The sequence below is a fragment of the Mastomys coucha genome, unplaced genomic scaffold (genome assembly GCF_008632895.1).
Source record: "Mastomys coucha isolate ucsf_1 unplaced genomic scaffold, UCSF_Mcou_1 pScaffold23, whole genome shotgun sequence".
NCBI classification, from domain to species: Eukaryota; Metazoa; Chordata; class Mammalia; order Rodentia; family Muridae; genus Mastomys; species Mastomys coucha.
In genome coordinates this window covers 83,949,966-83,967,489 of record NW_022196906.1, presented here as the reverse complement: position 1 = coordinate 83,967,489, position 17,524 = coordinate 83,949,966, and the positions used below count along the sequence as shown (strand labels likewise).

Here is a 17,524-nt window from a genome sequence, read left to right as displayed (position 1 = left end):
AAAAAAAAAAAAAGAAAAGAAAACAGAAAGCCATTTAATTTAGAATGCACGGCTAAGGACATGAACAGTGTTCACAAATACACACCGGTTATTAGGTGAAGAGAGAGAGAGACATAAAATTGTATAACTACAGGGAATATCAGGGTGACTAAAGACAGGGCAGGACAGACAGCAGCTGGCCTGAGGCTTCATCCAAGTCCAAGGCCACTCCCAAAATTTATTCCTAGGGCTTGTACACACACACACACACACACACACACACACACAAACACTGAGAGAGAGAGAGAGATAGATGATAGAGGAACACACATACACACATATACATACACACTTATGACTATGTGCAAATGACATGGACTCTCTCTGCATCCCCAGAAAGAGGATGCTGAGTTAGAGATACTTCCAGAACAGTGTGTGTATGGGGAGAGAGGGACGTGCTTACATGTGAATAGGCAAAGAAGGAGCAGGCGAGGAGAGTTCTCTCCGAGCTTTGGAGAGTTCACACAGCTAGAGTCAGAGATACACTGAGGAGGGAGGAAGAGGCAGAGGAGGCCGCAGCCATACCCACTTACTCATAAGGAATACTCCTGAAGACAAGGTGATCCAGCAGGGTCAGCTGCTCTGCTATCTCCAGGGCTGGGTGGTTTTCGAAGGGCTCAATCTTCACACCCTCCGTCTGAGGGAGCAAGGTCAGAGTCAGGCCCGTGAGCTGATGCCTATGGGCTTTTGATACTTTCCTGAGAGGAATCGCCTCTGGGTTCTGGTGGGTGGCTAGGCTATCAATGAGGAAGCTGGACCCCACTGCTTGTTACACCCTGTGTGTGTGTGTGTGTGTGTGCGCACACGCGCGCACGTGCGAGAACACGCTTCTGTTCTGTGCTCCGAGAGTATTCTCCCTGGAGGAGGAGGTGGTAATCTACCCTGTGTAATCTACTATTACACATGTAGGAAGGAGGCCAAAGACTGCCCAAGCTATTTAGATGGGTAGGCCTTCTGGGAGCAAGCTTGGGTACCTGATCCCAGCTGCGATGGACCACTTCCTCTGGGTTCCACCTGGTCCCAGGCAGGTTCAACACATTTTTTCCTTTGAAATTCATTTGCAGCTGTGGCGTCCTGAGTGCGAGTTGTACTACAGGCACTATTCCTGTCTTGTGAGCGAGCAGAAGACAGTTGTCTCGCCCACTCCTCAGCTACTGTGTCCCTGACTTAGGAAGTTCACCGATGGATACTACCTTTAAGAGTATCTGTCAGCTGGGCTTCCTTGACCTGGGAACACCCTTAGGGAAATATTAGTCAGGGACAAGGGGCACCCATGGCAGGAATTAGATGAGCTTGGACACAGGGAGGCTGATGTGCTCAGGAGTGTAGCAAGGCTTTAGGTCTGCCCTATTTGGGAGTTGGGGGTGGGGAGGGGAAGAAACTATGCCATTGTTGGAGGAGCCTGTGCTCACTGAGGGGTGAGTCAGATGAAAGGTCTCAGTGTGTTGGGGCCAGCTGGGTCATACAAGAGTAGAGGGGAGGGCTATCAGGTAGGCTTAGAGCTGGGCCTGCCAGCCATTCCAAATTTGTGCTTTCTTACACTCACTCTACCTGATCCAGAAGTTCCAGCAGCTGGCTGAGCGCCCAAGTGGCCCGTCTGCACAGATCAAAAGGAAGTGGGGTCCACCCACACCCAGAGAACATGCTATTCCTTGAGGCTGAGTGTTCTGCCGCTCCCCTATCCCTACTTTTTCTGCAATCACTGAGGTCTGCACCGCCAGGTTGCCAGGACACTCGGGACAGGCAGACCTGCAAGTCTAGTCCTGGCTCAGGGGACTTCACAGAGCAGGGGCCTCATGGGATAGCAGATTCTCTATGGTAGCAGACCAGTCATGGGTGTTTCCTGGCAGTCACCAGGGCAGAGAACAGAAGCCTGGGTGCAGGGATTGTGGGTGTGGGGAGCACAATACCTTTGGGGGAGGGAATGAGTTCTCAGGCAGTCAAAGGGGATGTGGGCATGAAGAGAGAAAGGCTTTGAGTGGCTGGGATGTAGGGCAAGACCTCTGCTGTGGCATTTCTCCTGTGTGCTCTTTGGGATGGACCTTCCAAAGGTGGGCAGCTTAGCCTTGGGCATGGGCCCTCTGAAGATGGGCAGTTTAGCCTCGGTGATGGGCCCTCCAAAGGTAGGCAGCTTAGTCTTGGGGATGGGCCCTCTGAAGGTGGGCAGTTTAGCCTTGGGCATGGGTCCTCTGTAGGTGGACAGCTTAGCTACAGTTACTGGGGTTCTTTGCAGGTGTCTCAGGGCGGGGTTCAGGATGGTGGGGCCCTAAGGCTCACAGAGGAATCTAGGAGGTCATGCTGGGGTGTGGCCCAGTGGCCCTGTGGTCCAGTGGTCCAATGGCTCTAGGTGTTGCCTAGGGGTAGCCTTCTTCTCACTTTTGATATTACCCAGTGGCTTTGGACGTAGGGTCAGAGTGACAACTGTCACCTTCCAGAAGGCTTGTGAGAAATAATGTGGCACAGCTAATTTTCTCTTGCCCACTGAGGCTGCTGGACTCTATTAAGCTAGACCTGTCACTCAAAGGCTTTGGGGATCTGTCAAGGATTGGGGTGGGCAGAGAAAGGGAGCAATGACCTTTTGTTCTAGAAGAACCCCAGAACATTTACACAGGAAAAGGGCCCTTGTACTCGGGAAGTGTAAACATTCCAGCCAGGTCCCTGTTGGCAAACAGCAGCACAGGGTATTCTCAATGTTGGGGAAGTGGTGAGGAAGGCTATTTCAGTACCCTGAACCCAGAGGATCAGTCTGCAACAAGTGGCATTGGATGCCACCACCTTCTCTGCCTTAGCAGGATGGGTGGATGAATAGGGGAGCTGTGTGGGCTCCAGGAAGCACCAGTCACATAGGGTTATTCTTGGGCCAGAATGTAGGTAGGGTACTGGGCTTTCATGGATGGTGGGTAGGAGAGGTGAGAAGAACTAGGATCCAGAACTCTAAGTCATTATACTGGATTCTGCTGATATACTAGTGGTCACTGGCCAGCCTGGAGCTGAGCTGGAATCATATTGAGTCCAACTCTGGGGAGGTTAGAGTGAGTCTGTCTTGAGCATCTCCACCCATCACAATTCAGTGGCTAGGAGCTTTGGATTGGTTCACAAAGGCGTTCTGAATGTTCTAGCCAAGTGGTGGAAGCACTCGAGGCCCATTCCCTTATGGCATATGAATGCCACCCCTAGCTCATGGTCTTTCATGGCAAGCACAACTCTTTCCTGAGGTCCTGTCATTTCAAGATTGGTTCAGTGAGCACACTGTGACTCCTCAGGATGAAGGGGTTGAGTTTTTCCTCTGGGGTCAGCTGCACCTGAGTATGAACAGCTCTCCTGCCTCCCACTTCCTACTCACACCTCTGAGTGGGTGATTTAGGTTTTTGGCCTCAGTTGTCTCATTTGTAAAAAGGGGTAATGGTGCACACTTGCAACATTGCCGACAAGTGGATGTGGAGTCTTTCAGAATCTAATGTTCTCTAGCACACAGGCATCCATCAGAGGACCCTCCTTAAGAAGTATGAAAGAGAGAAGGGAGGAGTAAGGGAGATGAGGAGGCATGGTGGATGAAGAAAAGTGGCAGTGTTACTAGTTAGATATTGTTCCTCAATAAAGGAGCAATTTCCTAGGTCCTGGTGCTTGTCTAGAATCTTTGCCTATGTAATGAATTTACAATGGGGCTGTCAGGGTGGGTCAACATTACTGATGTCCTTGTAAGTTGAGAAATATGGACGCAGTGGACAGAGACACATACACAAAAGGAAGACAACACAGGACACAAGAGGAAATGGCTCCAGGACTGTTCTGGGTGATTTTGTGTGTCAGCTTGACGTTAAGTTAGAGTCATCAGAGAGGAAGGAGCCTCAGTTGAGAGGATGCCTCATGAGTTCCAGCTGTAAGGCATTGTCTCAATTAGTGGAGGAGGGACCAGCTCATGGTGGGTGGTGCTATCCCTGGGCCAGTGGTTCTAGGTTCTATAAGAAAGCAGGCTGAGCTAGTGAGGGGAAGCATGCCAGTAAGCAACATCCTTCCATGCCTCCTACATCAGCTTCTGCCTCAGGGATCCTGCCTCAAAGTTCCTATCTTGACTCTCTCTAATAATGAACAACAATATGGAAGTGTAAGCCAAATAAATCCTTTTCTCTCCAATTGCCTTTTGGTCATGGTGTTTCATCACAGCACTAGAAACCCTAAGACAAGGACTGGAGTGGGTTTAGCGTAATGCTGCTTGTATTAGGTTAATTTATATATATTTATATATAAGTATATATGTCTGCTCCTGACAGTATCCCTTTCACAGTTCAAAAAAGATATTGAGCATCATAACCTCCATATGAAGTTGCAACAATTGTGACAAGATAGCTACTGGGTGAGAATTGCCCCAATTCATCTGCAGACAAAAAAATACTGTCCAGGAAATGACACAGTTTAGCTCTGCCAATACAAGGTAAGCTAGTCTCTCATAATTCCTGCTTCACTTAAGGTCTGTCAGATGGTTCTGGGCCAGAAGGGTGAAGAAAGATGCTCCAACGTTATGAGGAATATAGGGGACTGTCCATGTAGTCAGCTGTCTCTACAAATTATTTAAGGGAAGCTATGTTTTTGTGCTTCATATATATTCAGGTAATATTTAATTCATTCTCAGATCTCTGATGGGGTTGAAGACTAGTTATAGTCTCATAATCAAACAAGTTTAGCATTAAGGCAGATGATCTAGATTTGAAAGGATGGTTTTCAGATGGTAATACAAGTTAAAAATCAAAACATAATTCAACTATACAATTGTAAATTCTTTAAGTTAGGACCGATGATAGAATAACATATCTAAATTGCCAAATATGGTGGATTGGATGTTATAAATTGCAGATCATACCTTGCAATTTATATAATTGTTATAATTGTGTTCAATTTATATCAGAGAAAAGAGCCTTTTTAACTGAACAAAAAAGAGGGAAAATGTAGTCGGTTTGGTCTAATGCTTGTGTTATGTTAATTTGGGTTCCCCAAATTGCATGAGAATCTGCACATTTGCATGTAAGTCACTGAGGGATCGTGCCCCCAGTTGGTTTTGATTGGTAAATAAAGTCGTCAGCAGCCAATGGCAGGGCAGGGCTGCCATTGGGAGGTGGGACTTTTAGGATTCCCAGGCTAAGTAAAGAGGAAGGAGAAAAGGAGAAGGAGATCCAGTCTGCCAGGAGAAGGTGGAGAAGAGGGGAGATGCCACACATGAGAAGGTGCAGGACAGAGAACATAGCTGCCATGTAGGAGCCATGAGAGAGTGGTCCTTAGAGGGCTGCCTGGCTGGGTTCAGTGCACCAAAGATGGAATATAGATTTTAGCAAGTAATGACTTGGAAATATTGGAAGAAGGTAGATTAGCCACATGGAAGCTACAGAGTGGCACAGTCATTGCTACTTCCTAAAGGCTGTGTGTGTGTGTCTTTCATTCAGGAACCCAGAACATTGGGACGGGTAGTGAGAAATGTGCCAACACTGCCAGGATCTATTTGAATATTTAATTGGAAACTGCTATAAAGGACCATGGAAGACATGAACTGTATTGATTCAGCCAGGAGCTGAGGGTACACAGGGTTATCAGCAGCTGGCAGAGGCAAGTAAGGGTCCTGCTGTAGAGCTCTTGGGAGAGCATAGGCCTGCATACATCTTTGCTTCAGAATTGCAGGGTCCAGGATAGGGAGAAGGAACATCTTGCCTAATTTGTGCTACTTAGTCACAAAGCCACAGGAAATGGATGCAAGTGATGATTGTGCTAGGTCAGGGGGTCATGAAGTAATGAGGGTGAGGAGGATGTTGCTTTGGTGATCAAATGAGATGGTTATCCTGCTTACTTACCATCAGTATGACCTCTTCCAGCATGCTATGGTTGTCAGTTGTTTCTTCTAGGGTCAGAGTCCTAGGGAGAGGAAATCATGTGAATCCCAGTATACCTCTCTGGTAGATCTTCTCTACTTGGCCTGTCTTCTACCCCTTCTGATCCTATACTGCCTTTACTCAGAAGCACTGCCTCTCTCTGCTCCCCTTGTCTCTCTCTGCTTTACTGACTTATTCCTGTTCATTCTGTCTGGGGAAAATGCCCCTCCTTAGCCTCTGAGTTTCCTACACTCTGTTGTGTACGTATGTGCCAGGACCTACAGAGGCATAGGCAAGGAACTCTGATGTCAGGCTGGGCCTGTGGCAGGCACTTCTGTGTGCACATGGAATGATGGGATACATATGGTGAAGTAGTATCAGACTTGGAGGAACAGAATGGGCAGGAGATATTTCTCGATGGTATACCCCTCAGGTGTGGCTTGATCAGAGATAAGGTGACACAGTAAAATGGAGTCCCAAGAGCCCAAGGGAGAACTATATTGAGGGAAGTGAGGGAGGTTGTGGCCAGGCTAACTAGAGTGAGTCCTGAGCATTAGTGGAAAGTGAGGGTAGACCTCTCCATCCCAAGTCAACCCAACTCTTCACTTGCTGTGATAGGACACATGGGCAAGATATGAGAAGATTGGGGAGGATAGAGTTCTTGGTGGCAGACCAAGGGCCAGGCCTGGGGTGTGCATGGAGAAGCAGGGAGAGGTCTTTAGGGATTGTCTGGAGGGGGTGGAACTCTGGAGATCAGCCCTGGAAACCAATGGCATCCCAAGAAATAAACACTGAGAACTGGCTCTCTTGAGGACCCATAGCAAAAGAAATCCCACTGGACACAGTTCTCTGAGTTCCCAGAAGAACCTAGAGGGAGACTACAAGAGCCTGGGTCTGCTTGTGTGAATGAGTATGTCTATGGTCATCTCATTTATAGGTTCTTTCTCTCTGTCTTCCTTCCTTCCTTTCTCTCTTTCTACACACACACACACACACACACACACACATACACACACACACACAGAGAGAGAGAGAGAGAGAGAGAGAGAGAGAGAGAGAGAGAGAGAGAAAGAGAGAGAGAGAGAGAGAGAACTGTAGATGAGGAAGGGCCAATGATATCTTAGGACTGTGACAGCATGGAGGAGTGATGAGGCCTGTACAGGGATAGAAAAGGGGCTGGAGACTTGGGTTGCAGGAAGTACCTAAGCTGGATTTGGTAGGAAGTCTGCCCCAGATGCAATAACTGGAGTTGTAGAGGTGGCTGGCTGGTGGTAAGGAGAAGAATCCTCCCCAGCTTGGGCTGGAGAAGCCAGCCTGAATGGGAAGAATGAGAGCAGGATGTAGCCTGCTGGGGTACCTACACCATTTACCTTCTGAGAACCTGCAGAAGCTATATGAACCATCTTACTTAAGCCTTACTACACCCTTGAAGCCAATATTGTTCACCCATTTTACAGAGGAGAAAATGAGGTTTGGTGAAGGGCCTTACTCTGGTCAATAATGAGTCACATTGGCTGAGGTAGCTCGGCTTTGGGACTATGTGAACCCTGACCTCTGCTAGAGAGGCAGGCTGGGAGTCAGGTACAGCACAGGTCTGAGGCACAAACAACTTAACTGAGTTTAAACCAATAGACATTCCTTGAATGCCTTTGAACACTGTCCAATAGAACCTCTATAGTGAGGAGAGGGGATGACCCATGCTAAGATAGGTCCTCTAGTCAACTAAAGCTCTAGGAACTGAGAGACAAATTTTATTGTATTCAATTTTAGTGCACTGAGATTTAAATAGTTGTATGTGGGTAGTACCTATCACATTGGATAGCATACTCTGGACAGGTGTTAGCAACCATTGACATACTTGGAGAAGTGGTACAGTCTTCATGCCCAGCCCCACCAAGGTCTCATGTGGTCCAGGAAGGTTTTACTATGGAGCCAAGGATGATTCTGAACTTTTCATCATTCTGCCTCCCAAGTGCTGGGATTACAACTTAAGAGATGGGATCACAGACATGCAACTACCATATTCAGTTTATGTGGTAGAGCAAGAATTATACCAACTGAGCTATGTCCCTAGCTACATCAAGGTCGGGTAAGGGGTAGAAAGAAGAGAGAGCAGGAAGTCCATATAGCACTCACTCCAAAGCTTGGCTGCAGAGTACAGTACATGGCTCCCAGATTTCTGGGGGCTTATATCTACCCTAATACACCTCCTGCCCAGGCAGGCTACTATGGAGGCACAGGGCAGGGCCCTGTCCCAGAAGGTCATCCTCTTACCTGATGATGTTGGCGGCTGCCTTTCGCTCTTGAGTCAGAAGGTCTGGGTCATGCATGACCTCTTCCAGGAAGCAGATCACCTTGTATTTGAGCATATCGTCGGTATCAAAGTCCTGTGGGAAGATGGGCATGAAACTCTGACTGTAGCCACAAACTTCTCTGCAGTACTTTAGGGCTAGGCTGCAGGACAGTTTCTATTTCTGCCCACGGTGGCTGCTCTACTTTTCTTATCTTGTCATTATTTCCTGGAAGGCCACAAGTAGGGCTTCAAATGTCCTAGGCCAAGGGTACTGGGACAAGACCAAGATCATCTGTCAGCTGTTGTACCCCTAAGTCAAGGAGGCTCAAACCTACACATACTCTAGGTGTAGACAAGTGGCGAAACAGGCCCCTTGTCTTCTTGACTATCCTTGCTTTTTTGCCCTGGGGAACTTGAGCAGGCCCTCCTGGGAAAATGGAGTTCTTTTTCTCCTGCTGACCCACTGTCTGCTATCACTTACTGCCACTGGAAGGTAACTGTTTCTGGAACAGAGTCCCACCCACCTGGGTGTGTTTGGTGACCCAGTGGCGGAGCACATTCAGCACACGATTGGTGGCAGCTCTGCGGATCACAAACTCCTTGTCGATATTTCTCTGGTCAGAGGAAAAGCCTGACGGTGCAAGTGGTAGAGAGAGAAAAGGACAGGAAATTGAGCTTACTTAGCTGGCATGATTCATCTAAAGGCCTTGGAGGGAAACACTTACTGTGTTCAGACTCAAATGAGAAGCCATGAAACCTTAGTGTTACAGTTCCTCAACACCCAACCTGTGCCACACCTGCTCCATCTAGAAGGTTCAGGAAGCATCCCCCAACAAGATTATACAAGGTACCCAAGACCAGAGCTCTCCAGGAACCTCCTTCCAGCCTTTGGAGTGCAACTGTTGCTGTGGAAGTAAGCAATGGGAGGAAGGGTGTCGAGAGCTCTCTTGGTTGATGTTCTTGGCTAGAAGTAGAATTTAGCCAAATGGGAGTTGATAAGGAGAAGGGGACTCCAGGATAACAAACAGCACTGGCAGGGTCTGCAAAAAGAGTGGGTAGCAGCAGTTCAAAGTGGATGGAGGGGAGAGTAAATCTAGGGGTGCACGCATATGTGTGTGTGATGGATAAGCTAAGGCTGCCCTTTAAGGGGTTGGTGAACAGCATAGCTCAGACTTTATTCTATTGATGATGGAAAGTGGAAAGGAAGGGTATATCCTAAACACACAGTTGCCCTGGCTGCAGGTCTTGATGTGTAGAGCCTAGCTAGTTCAGAAAGAAGGGCCCCATCTCAGCCTCCATAAGAGGAATGGTCAATAGAGTAAATAACAGAAAGTAAGACTTCATGTCCAGTGAGTGAGGATAGCTTGCTAGAGCAGGGAGCTCTCCAGAGGCAGTATATGTGGACTCACCATGGCCTCCACAATGTATGTCAAACACCTGAGGAAGGGCAGGTCCCATGCCTTTGGCTGTGACCCCTGGCACAGGACCATGGAAAAGGGGAGTACCCATAAGAAGAGATGTCCACACACCTGTGTTGGCCAAAGACATTCTTCGAAACACCTCCTTGTTTGAGGGGCCTTCATTGGCTCCTGCAGTCGCTATGGCAAAGGCAGAAGTGGCTGAGAGAGTGCTGCGGTTGTTGTCCACCAGATCACGACATGTGGTCATCATGTTGTAGTTGTAGTTGTAGTTAAAGAATGGGAACTCTGTAGAAAGGGGAGAACCGATCCTCAGCCATTCTCTAGTCCTTTCAGGCTGGCAGACATTCAAGCAGCAGGAGGACAGCCCAATCTCAAAAGCTCAGGACAGGAAAGGGGTTCAACAGGCTCTCTCTCTGTGTGTGTGTGTGTGTGTGTGTGTGTATGCGTGTGTGTGTGTGTGTGTTCCCTATGAGAGTCATACCACAATATTTCTAGGACTGTCCCAGGCCATACAGGCTTATCTAATCCTTTGCTGCTTAGAAGACTGGGATTCACCCGTGTTGGGCCTAGACCTGCTTGAGACAAGCATCGTGAGCTATGTTGTGCTTTCATTGTATTAGGACCTGACACACAGCCCACTCAAAGTCTGACGTTCACAATTCCTATTGACAGGGTTATGGGCATGGTGGGAATGAGGTACTTGGGTTGGAATTCTTCCCACCTCTCACTGGCTGTGTGACCATGGGTACATTCCTTCAACTTTGGAGCATCGGGAATCTCCTTAGGATAGTAAGGATATATCCAAGGTGGATATACAAAGGAGATCACAGAACGACGTACAAAAGGCTCTATGAACAAGGAGACCTACTGATGGTAATAATGATGACAAATAGTCATGAGGGTCAACTCCCAGAAGCCTTTGCTTCATTTCATAGGAGTATGGAAGGCAACCTACATCATCACAGTGAAGTAGCACTCTTTGAGGCACGAGGGACAACTGGTCTTGCTTTAAAAACTCAGAGCTATTCTTTTCCTTTTTCATCCACTTTCCTTTCTTACTCTGAGATGTCTCCTTCCTTCTCTTTGAGATTAACTCTCTCTGTTTCTATTTCTCTCTTTGTTTCTCTCTCTCTCTCTGTCTCTCTCTCTCTCTCTTTCTCTAGTATCTCATCCCTCTCTCCCTCTACTCTCTGTCTGTTGAAGACGACAGCTCTCAGTAAGTTACCAAGGCTGTCCTGAACTCTCTGTAGCCCAGGCTGGCTTGGCACCTTCATTCCCCTCTCTGGGGCTCTCAAGAATCTCAAGTGCTGGGATTACAGGCATCCCTCACATCTGGGTCTCAAAGATCATTTCTGAAAATCATTTCTGAATCTTGAGATCTACTGCTGTGTCTGAGAAGCCAGGAGGGGCTACAGGGTGCTTTACCTTTTCGCTAAAGCTGGGCAGCTTTGCTTCTTACTGGGTTTCTTTCCAGGTGTGGCAGCTGGGGATTCTGGGATTTGGGCTCCCCCATGAATATGGAGCAAGAACTTGAAAATGAATGGCAAGTTTCCTTCTTGGGGAGGCAGACAGATTGTCCTGGTAGCTGAGGGCCCCTGAATCCTCTCTGATCCTTGGATGTCCCATAGCCCTCCTTGGGGTTCAGTAGTGTTTATGGGGACCAGAAACTAGGTAGACTGTTCAAGAATCCTGCAGTATTGTGAGTCTGAAATGTGAGCGGGCAGAATCACTATCTTCTAGAGTCTTGGCCCCATCTACAATGGTAGGGATAGAACCTTAAGCATCTCAGGAAAGCACTCAACCAATGAGCCACACCCCAGTCTTGCTTTCCTTATTTAAAGATAAGAACAACCCAGGTTCTCTTCACGAATACTGAAAGGAAGAAAGAGCCTACCACAAAGCCTAAACCATGAGATTCCAGGGATCATTTCTGACATGAGCTCTCTCCTGTGTGAGAACCCCAGCTGCTGGGGCACTGGTTAGACAATGCAGTCCTGCCTGAAGTTGGAGTGACTTCACAAGTTGAAGATCAGGACCTACCCAGCCAATGTCCCAGCACCCATATCCCTTACATCCCTGGGGGATATAAAATAGACTAGTCACTGGCCTTAGGGGTCACTCATAAAAAAATGGCAACACTAACATGCCTCTTCCCTCCTGGGCAATCACCTTGAGCTCCACACTGGGGAACTTACCTGTAATGGTTCTGTTTAGGAACGATTTCGGTGTTGGTGGAGATTTAACTGGTGATACTTCTGTATCTTCTTCACCACTGTGGTTCTGGTCATCATCAGACTCTTCTTTCAAGACATCAGGGCCTGGGGGAATAGAGAGACTCACATTCTTCTCAACTGTTCACTGATGAGGAGCCTCATGTCTATCATTCCTTAAAGCAGAGCAGACTAAGTAACCAGGGCCTGGTACCCTGGATGAAGACGGTTCAACAGCTTAATCACCACAGGCTTTATCAGAACCTTTCACATGCTTATAGATGCTGTGGACCTCCAAGATGGCTTTTCTTTACCAGGATTTCTGAAAAGGTAATGGGCACAACTAGGTTCTGGTCAGAATGCAGATTGTGAAGCCTGGAGCTGTAGCCGAGTGGTACAGTGCTTGCCTAGCTTAGCCAGGTCCCGTCTATGTGGAACAGAAAAGTCTTTCTTTCTTTCCTGCATTTTTTTTTTTTTTGAATCAGGTTCTCATGTAGCCTAGGCTAGCTAACCTTGAACTTGCTATGTAGCCAAGGATGATCTTGAACTTCTGGTTCTCTTGCACCTACCTTCTAAATTCTGGGATTGCATGCATGTACCAACCACATTAGATTTTATATGGTGCTAGGGATTGAATATAGGGCTTTGTACCTGTACCAGGCAAGCACACACTCCCTCTTTTTAATTAAAGTATATGTTTTTTCATAACAGACATTTTGATTATGGTTTCTTTCCAACTCCTCCCATATCCTCCCCAACTTCTTGCCTACCTAAATCACCCCCCTTCTTGCTCTCTCTTATTAGAAAACAAACAAATGTCTATGTACTACTAATAAAAATAAGCAAGACAGAATAGGAAAAAAACAATCAGAAAAAAAATAAAGGACAAAGAAAAACCACAAGAAGTACATACAGCTTCAGAAACATGTTCTGTCAGAACATGGTCCAAAGGATGATTTCATGGTAGACAATGCCTTGGGGGAACTGTGAGAGAGGCCCCAAAGGGGAGTGGGGGCAGGGGCCTCTTACCTCAAGTGCATTTTGTTCTCTGAATTGTTCTAGCATGTGATTTTGTGCCAACTGTGACAAACATTTACATTTAGTTTATAAGACATGCTTATTCTTGTTGGATGTCAGGACATAGCTGTAGAACCCAGTCTGGTGAAAGGACGTGCCAAGTGCTGTCCTCAGGGTGCCCTGCATCTGGATACGGCCTTCTGCCTTGCTTTCATGCTTTCCAGATATAATCTGTAGTACTTGCCTGGCAATTGTGTTTGCATAGGTCTGTCCTGAGAGGTTTCTGGGAAAGGGCTGCTCTGTTAATATCTAGTTGTGTGCTTACTGATGCTTATTCACATGTTTTTCTGATCGTGTTTTGTGAACCCAAGCAGGCTACCTTGGATCATTGCTTTCTTTGTTACAGTTGTGAGTAAAAGTACACTGCAACTGAAGTAAGGTTGCCTACAGCATCAGACTGTAGTCTGCCCCATTGTTTAAGGTCCTCAAACCTCAAGTCTCTCAGATAGATCTGCATAGGTCGACAAAAGTCAACACGTTTGAACACACAGAAATCCCATAGGATCACAAAACTGGAAACTCCCAAGATGCCATTGAGTTCGCTTGTATTGGTCGTCTATTTCTGGCCATGGGCCTATCCTTAAGTGTGGTTTGTATATCCAGTGAGACTCTGTTAGGAAAAATTAATTTTGTCCTTTGCAAGTGGTTATCAATTGGAGATAGCTTCTAGGTTAGGGATCGGAACTAGGTAAGCACTCTTATCAATTGAGCTACATTTCCATCCCAAATGTCTGCATTTCCAACAAGCTTCTTAGTGATGCGCATGTGGCTGAGCTCTGGGCCACTCTGAGTAGTAAGGCACTTCTGTTTGTCATGAGATATCTTGAGTAGCCACTTGTCTGATTTGCCAAGGATAGTCCTGTTTTATATCTCATCCCTTGCTTCTGATCTGAAATAAACATTAGTCTCCTAATCATGGGGAAGTCAGGGCCCACATACTCTTTGTACAATGGGTTTTCGATAAAAAATTGTGCGTGTGTGTGTGTGTGTGTGTGTGTGTGTGTGTGTGTGTGTGTAAGCTAGAAGTTGACATCAAGTACCTTTCTTAATTGTAGTCCAGTTAATTTTTTGAGACAGGGTCACTCACTGAATCTGGAGTTTACTAATTCAGTAAGGATGCCTGTCATCTGAGCCCCAAGGAGCCTCATGCCTCTGCCTTCTTAGCACTTGGGATTACAGTGGTGTGCCTCTGAGCCTGGCTTTCTAATGTAGGTAAACATTGAACTTAGGTCCTCACGCTCATGTGGCAAGCACTTTGCCAATGGAGCCATCTTCTTGGAGCACATACACAGACATACACACACACACACACACACAGACACACACACACACATACACATACACACACAGACAGACATATAGATACATACACAAACATACATAGACACACACAAACACACAAAAATGCACACACAGAAAGACAAACACAGACAGATAGACACACAAACGCAAATACACGCATATACAGACAAACACAGCAAGACTATGCAGGTAATTCCTAGTATATTTCCTGATCTGAGATAACACAGAACCCAATGGAATCCTAGAATGGTCAGGAGAGGCTGTAGATAGGAAGGCACTGGTGGGCCCCAGAAGGATCTTGAGCCACTGCCACCATCTTTAGTGTGCCAGGTGTGCTGAGCTGTTCCTAGGGCATATAATGCCTTCCTTATTCTCCATTATTTTACATTCCATTATGTAAATGGAATACATTCCCTTTCTATTGGTTCTCCCTTTCTATTGGTGAGCATCAAATTATTGGATCCACTAGGAAGCTGCCTTTGGCTCTTTCAATGGCAGCCCCAGCATATCATCTGTGCTCTTCTAGCACCTTTCAAATGTAACATGAACCAGGTCTCCACTGTTCAGTGTTTGGTCTGGTCCCCAAGCTATAGTGTGAATCCTGTGCGGAAGAAGGGGGCAATGAGATGATCTGAATACAGGGATGTAGGATGCTCCTATGGCAGGGAAAAGGAAGGTACAAATCTGAGAACTTCAGCTGAGATTCATCTGAGGTATGATGATATCCTGGGAGCTTGTGACAGCCTCACCTTGGCAACCTATCCTTCTACAGTCTATATAACAGCCTATATCCTGTATAACAGAGGCTTTGCAAGCCCAGCCCAGTCAAGACTCACAGGGATACGTGCTAATAGGGTGATTCTGCTCATGCATCCACTCACTATGCTTCTTGAAGGCTGATAGCTCCCCAGGCTTCTCTGGGGTCGGCGTCTCAACCTCCTCCGGAGTCTTGGGTAAGGTGCTGGCTATACAGAGCTTGCCGGTGTCCAGCGTGGTTTTGCCGAAGGGAGATATGGGTGAGTGTATGTTGGTGTAGCCGTCAGAGCTGCACCCGAGCGAAGCCAGTTCCAGTGCCTTTCCGCCTGTGATGATGGGGATGTTGAGGGACAGCTTCCGACGGCGGCTGGGGGACGATGTCCCGATGGCCAAGGGTGGTGGTGAGGAGAACTTGCGGCTAGCGCGAGGAGACTTGGGGGCATCTCCGTACAGAAGCTTGGCGTTGTGGCTGCTGGAAAACAAGAGTTCCAGTGACCTGTGGGGAGGGGAGAAAGAGGGAGAAAAAGTTGTGAGTATAGCCTTGCCCACTTGGCTCACAGTGGCTGACAGTGAATGATCTCTGAAGGCCAGGGTGGGTCCCTGCACAGGGTTGTGATTCTTGGGGACAAATGTCTATCCCCATGAGGTTAGGTGTCTAAGTGGTGGGCATGGTTCTATCTGATGCTCCTGCCTCTGCCTCCTTTCTTAGGTACTATGGCTACTGACTGCAGTAGCTATACCCATCCACCTACATGAGGCTACTAACCTGTAGGGTCTGCCCTTGTCCTTGTCCTTACAGTGGTGTGCTTTGAGCATGAGGAGGCAGAGGCTCAGGAAAAGGCAATGACTCATCTGATGTCTCTGACTCTAAACCCATGTCTCTGCCATAGCACCTAAGGAGTTTCATGTGTCTCCTGGGTTTGGAGCAGGTAGAAGTGTAGTTAGTGCTTTAACAATCCTGAGATCAGGCCTGCATTTAAGGTACCTCAGCCATGGACTTGTAAGGGCCTTGTGGAAAGTCTCTTGGCCTTTTTGGGCTCCAGTTTGCCATTGGAGAACTTCAGTGATGTAGGTATGAAAGATGGTCTGGGAGCCAAGGTAGTTAAAGGGTTCTGTCCACTGGAGGATGTATCTTGAATATACCATAAAGGACTCTTCAAAGTATGACAGGTATACACAGAGCAGGGGTACCTTTTTGTGTCTCTCTCCCTTGCATTTTTCCTTCTTTCTGTAAAGGGTGAGCCCTAAGTTTGCCAAAGGGTTTTAGGGAACAGAGAATAATGAATTTCCTTTGGCTTCCCTGACTAAGGCTTGGGGACTAGGGGGTGGCTTAGTTGAGTGTGGTGATGGCTAGGCAGTGCAGCTCCATGACAGATACAGCACCCACCCTGTGCCACTATGATGCCTAAGAGGAAGGTTAGCATGGATGGAGTGATGAAGGTGGAGCCCAAGTGCCGCTCAGCAAGGCTGTCATTGGCCAAGCCTGCCCCTGCCAAGGTGGATGTGAAGCCGTGGGAAAGGATGAAGCATCAGACAATAAAAGTGCAGACAAAAGAGAAGAGGGGAGTGCAGGGCAAACAGGCTGACATGGCTGACCAGCAAACAATAGATCTGCCTGCAGAAAATGGAGAGACTGGAAAACCAGAATCTAGCCTCTGAAGAAGAGAAAGAAGTCAAGTCCGACTAAACATCCATCACGTCCGTTAGTGGTCCGTGCCTCCCTTCTTGTACAATCCAGAGGAATATTTTTATCAACTAATTTGTAAATGTGAGTTTTTTTGATAGCTCTAGAAACATTTTTACAAGGTGAGGGAATCTCCCACCTCATCCCATTTTTTAAGTGTAAATGTTTTTTGTTTTATTTTTTAAAGAAGTTAAATCATTTGCTGGTTGTTTATTTTTATCTTTTGTAAAATCAGAAAATAGCAGGATACTAAACCAGGAGAGGCTGTGACAGTCTCGGGGGTCACCATAACATTCCATAAAGGAGGCTAGTTTTATATCCTACAATACAACGCACACTAAATGGCAATTTGGAGTCTCAAACATGCATTCATGTCTGGAATATTTTCAGTTATAACTGGCACCGTGCTTCTAGTAGAACCATTTCTTAAGAAAGCCAGTCTTGGTCCTTGCCCTGTCAGAACTGTGATGTCTGTGCTTGTGGCAGTCCATTTCCTGACAGTTGGGAAGTATGCTGTGAAAGATGGAAATTTTGAGTATGTCCTGTGTGTGGCATAAAATTGTGAGCTGGTGGAACTGAGGATTATGAGCATTTGGTTGTTATGAGAGCTCTTAAGGAAACTTGTCAAGATGGGGCTGGAATATCACTGGAATAAGTTCAAAGAAAAGCAATCCATAGCTCTTCATTTGTGTATACGAACACAATGTGACTTTTCAGAGTTTGTGTATATGTGATAAGAATTGGAATGTTTATGTACTCTGCTCCTCAACTAATAAAATCTCAGTTGTGAAAGAGTATAAAAGAAGAATGAGGAGGAGCAGAAGAAGAAGAAGGAGGAGGAGGAGGAGGAGGAGGAGGAGGAGAAGAAGAAGAAGAAGAAGAAGAAG

General features: G+C 46.9%; 1 protein-coding gene and 1 pseudogene across 4 annotated transcripts in view; one reads left to right on the top strand and one right to left on the bottom strand.

Annotated features, from left to right (window-relative positions):
- Positions 1-17,524, bottom strand: part of Rasgrf1 (Ras protein specific guanine nucleotide releasing factor 1) — a 119,237-nt gene that overhangs the window by 17,025 nt on the left and 84,688 nt on the right. For all 4 annotated transcript variants that reach the window (XR_004111462.1, XR_004111463.1, XR_004111464.1 and 1 more), the window contains 7 exons: positions 15,079-15,449; positions 11,804-11,926; positions 9,717-9,893; positions 8,712-8,818; positions 8,169-8,281; positions 5,877-5,937; positions 573-676 (listed from right to left, as the gene is read on the bottom strand). Coding sequence is in view for 1 of the 4 variants with exons in the window: in XM_031343930.1 (XP_031199790.1) it covers positions 573-676; positions 5,877-5,937; positions 8,169-8,281; positions 8,712-8,818; positions 9,717-9,893; positions 11,804-11,926; positions 15,079-15,449 (1,056 nt within the window). In the remaining 3 variants the exon portion in view is untranslated. The remainder of the gene's footprint in view (positions 1-572; positions 677-5,876; positions 5,938-8,168; positions 8,282-8,711; positions 8,819-9,716; positions 9,894-11,803; positions 11,927-15,078; positions 15,450-17,524) is intronic.
- Positions 16,355-16,612, top strand: LOC116072460 (annotated as a pseudogene).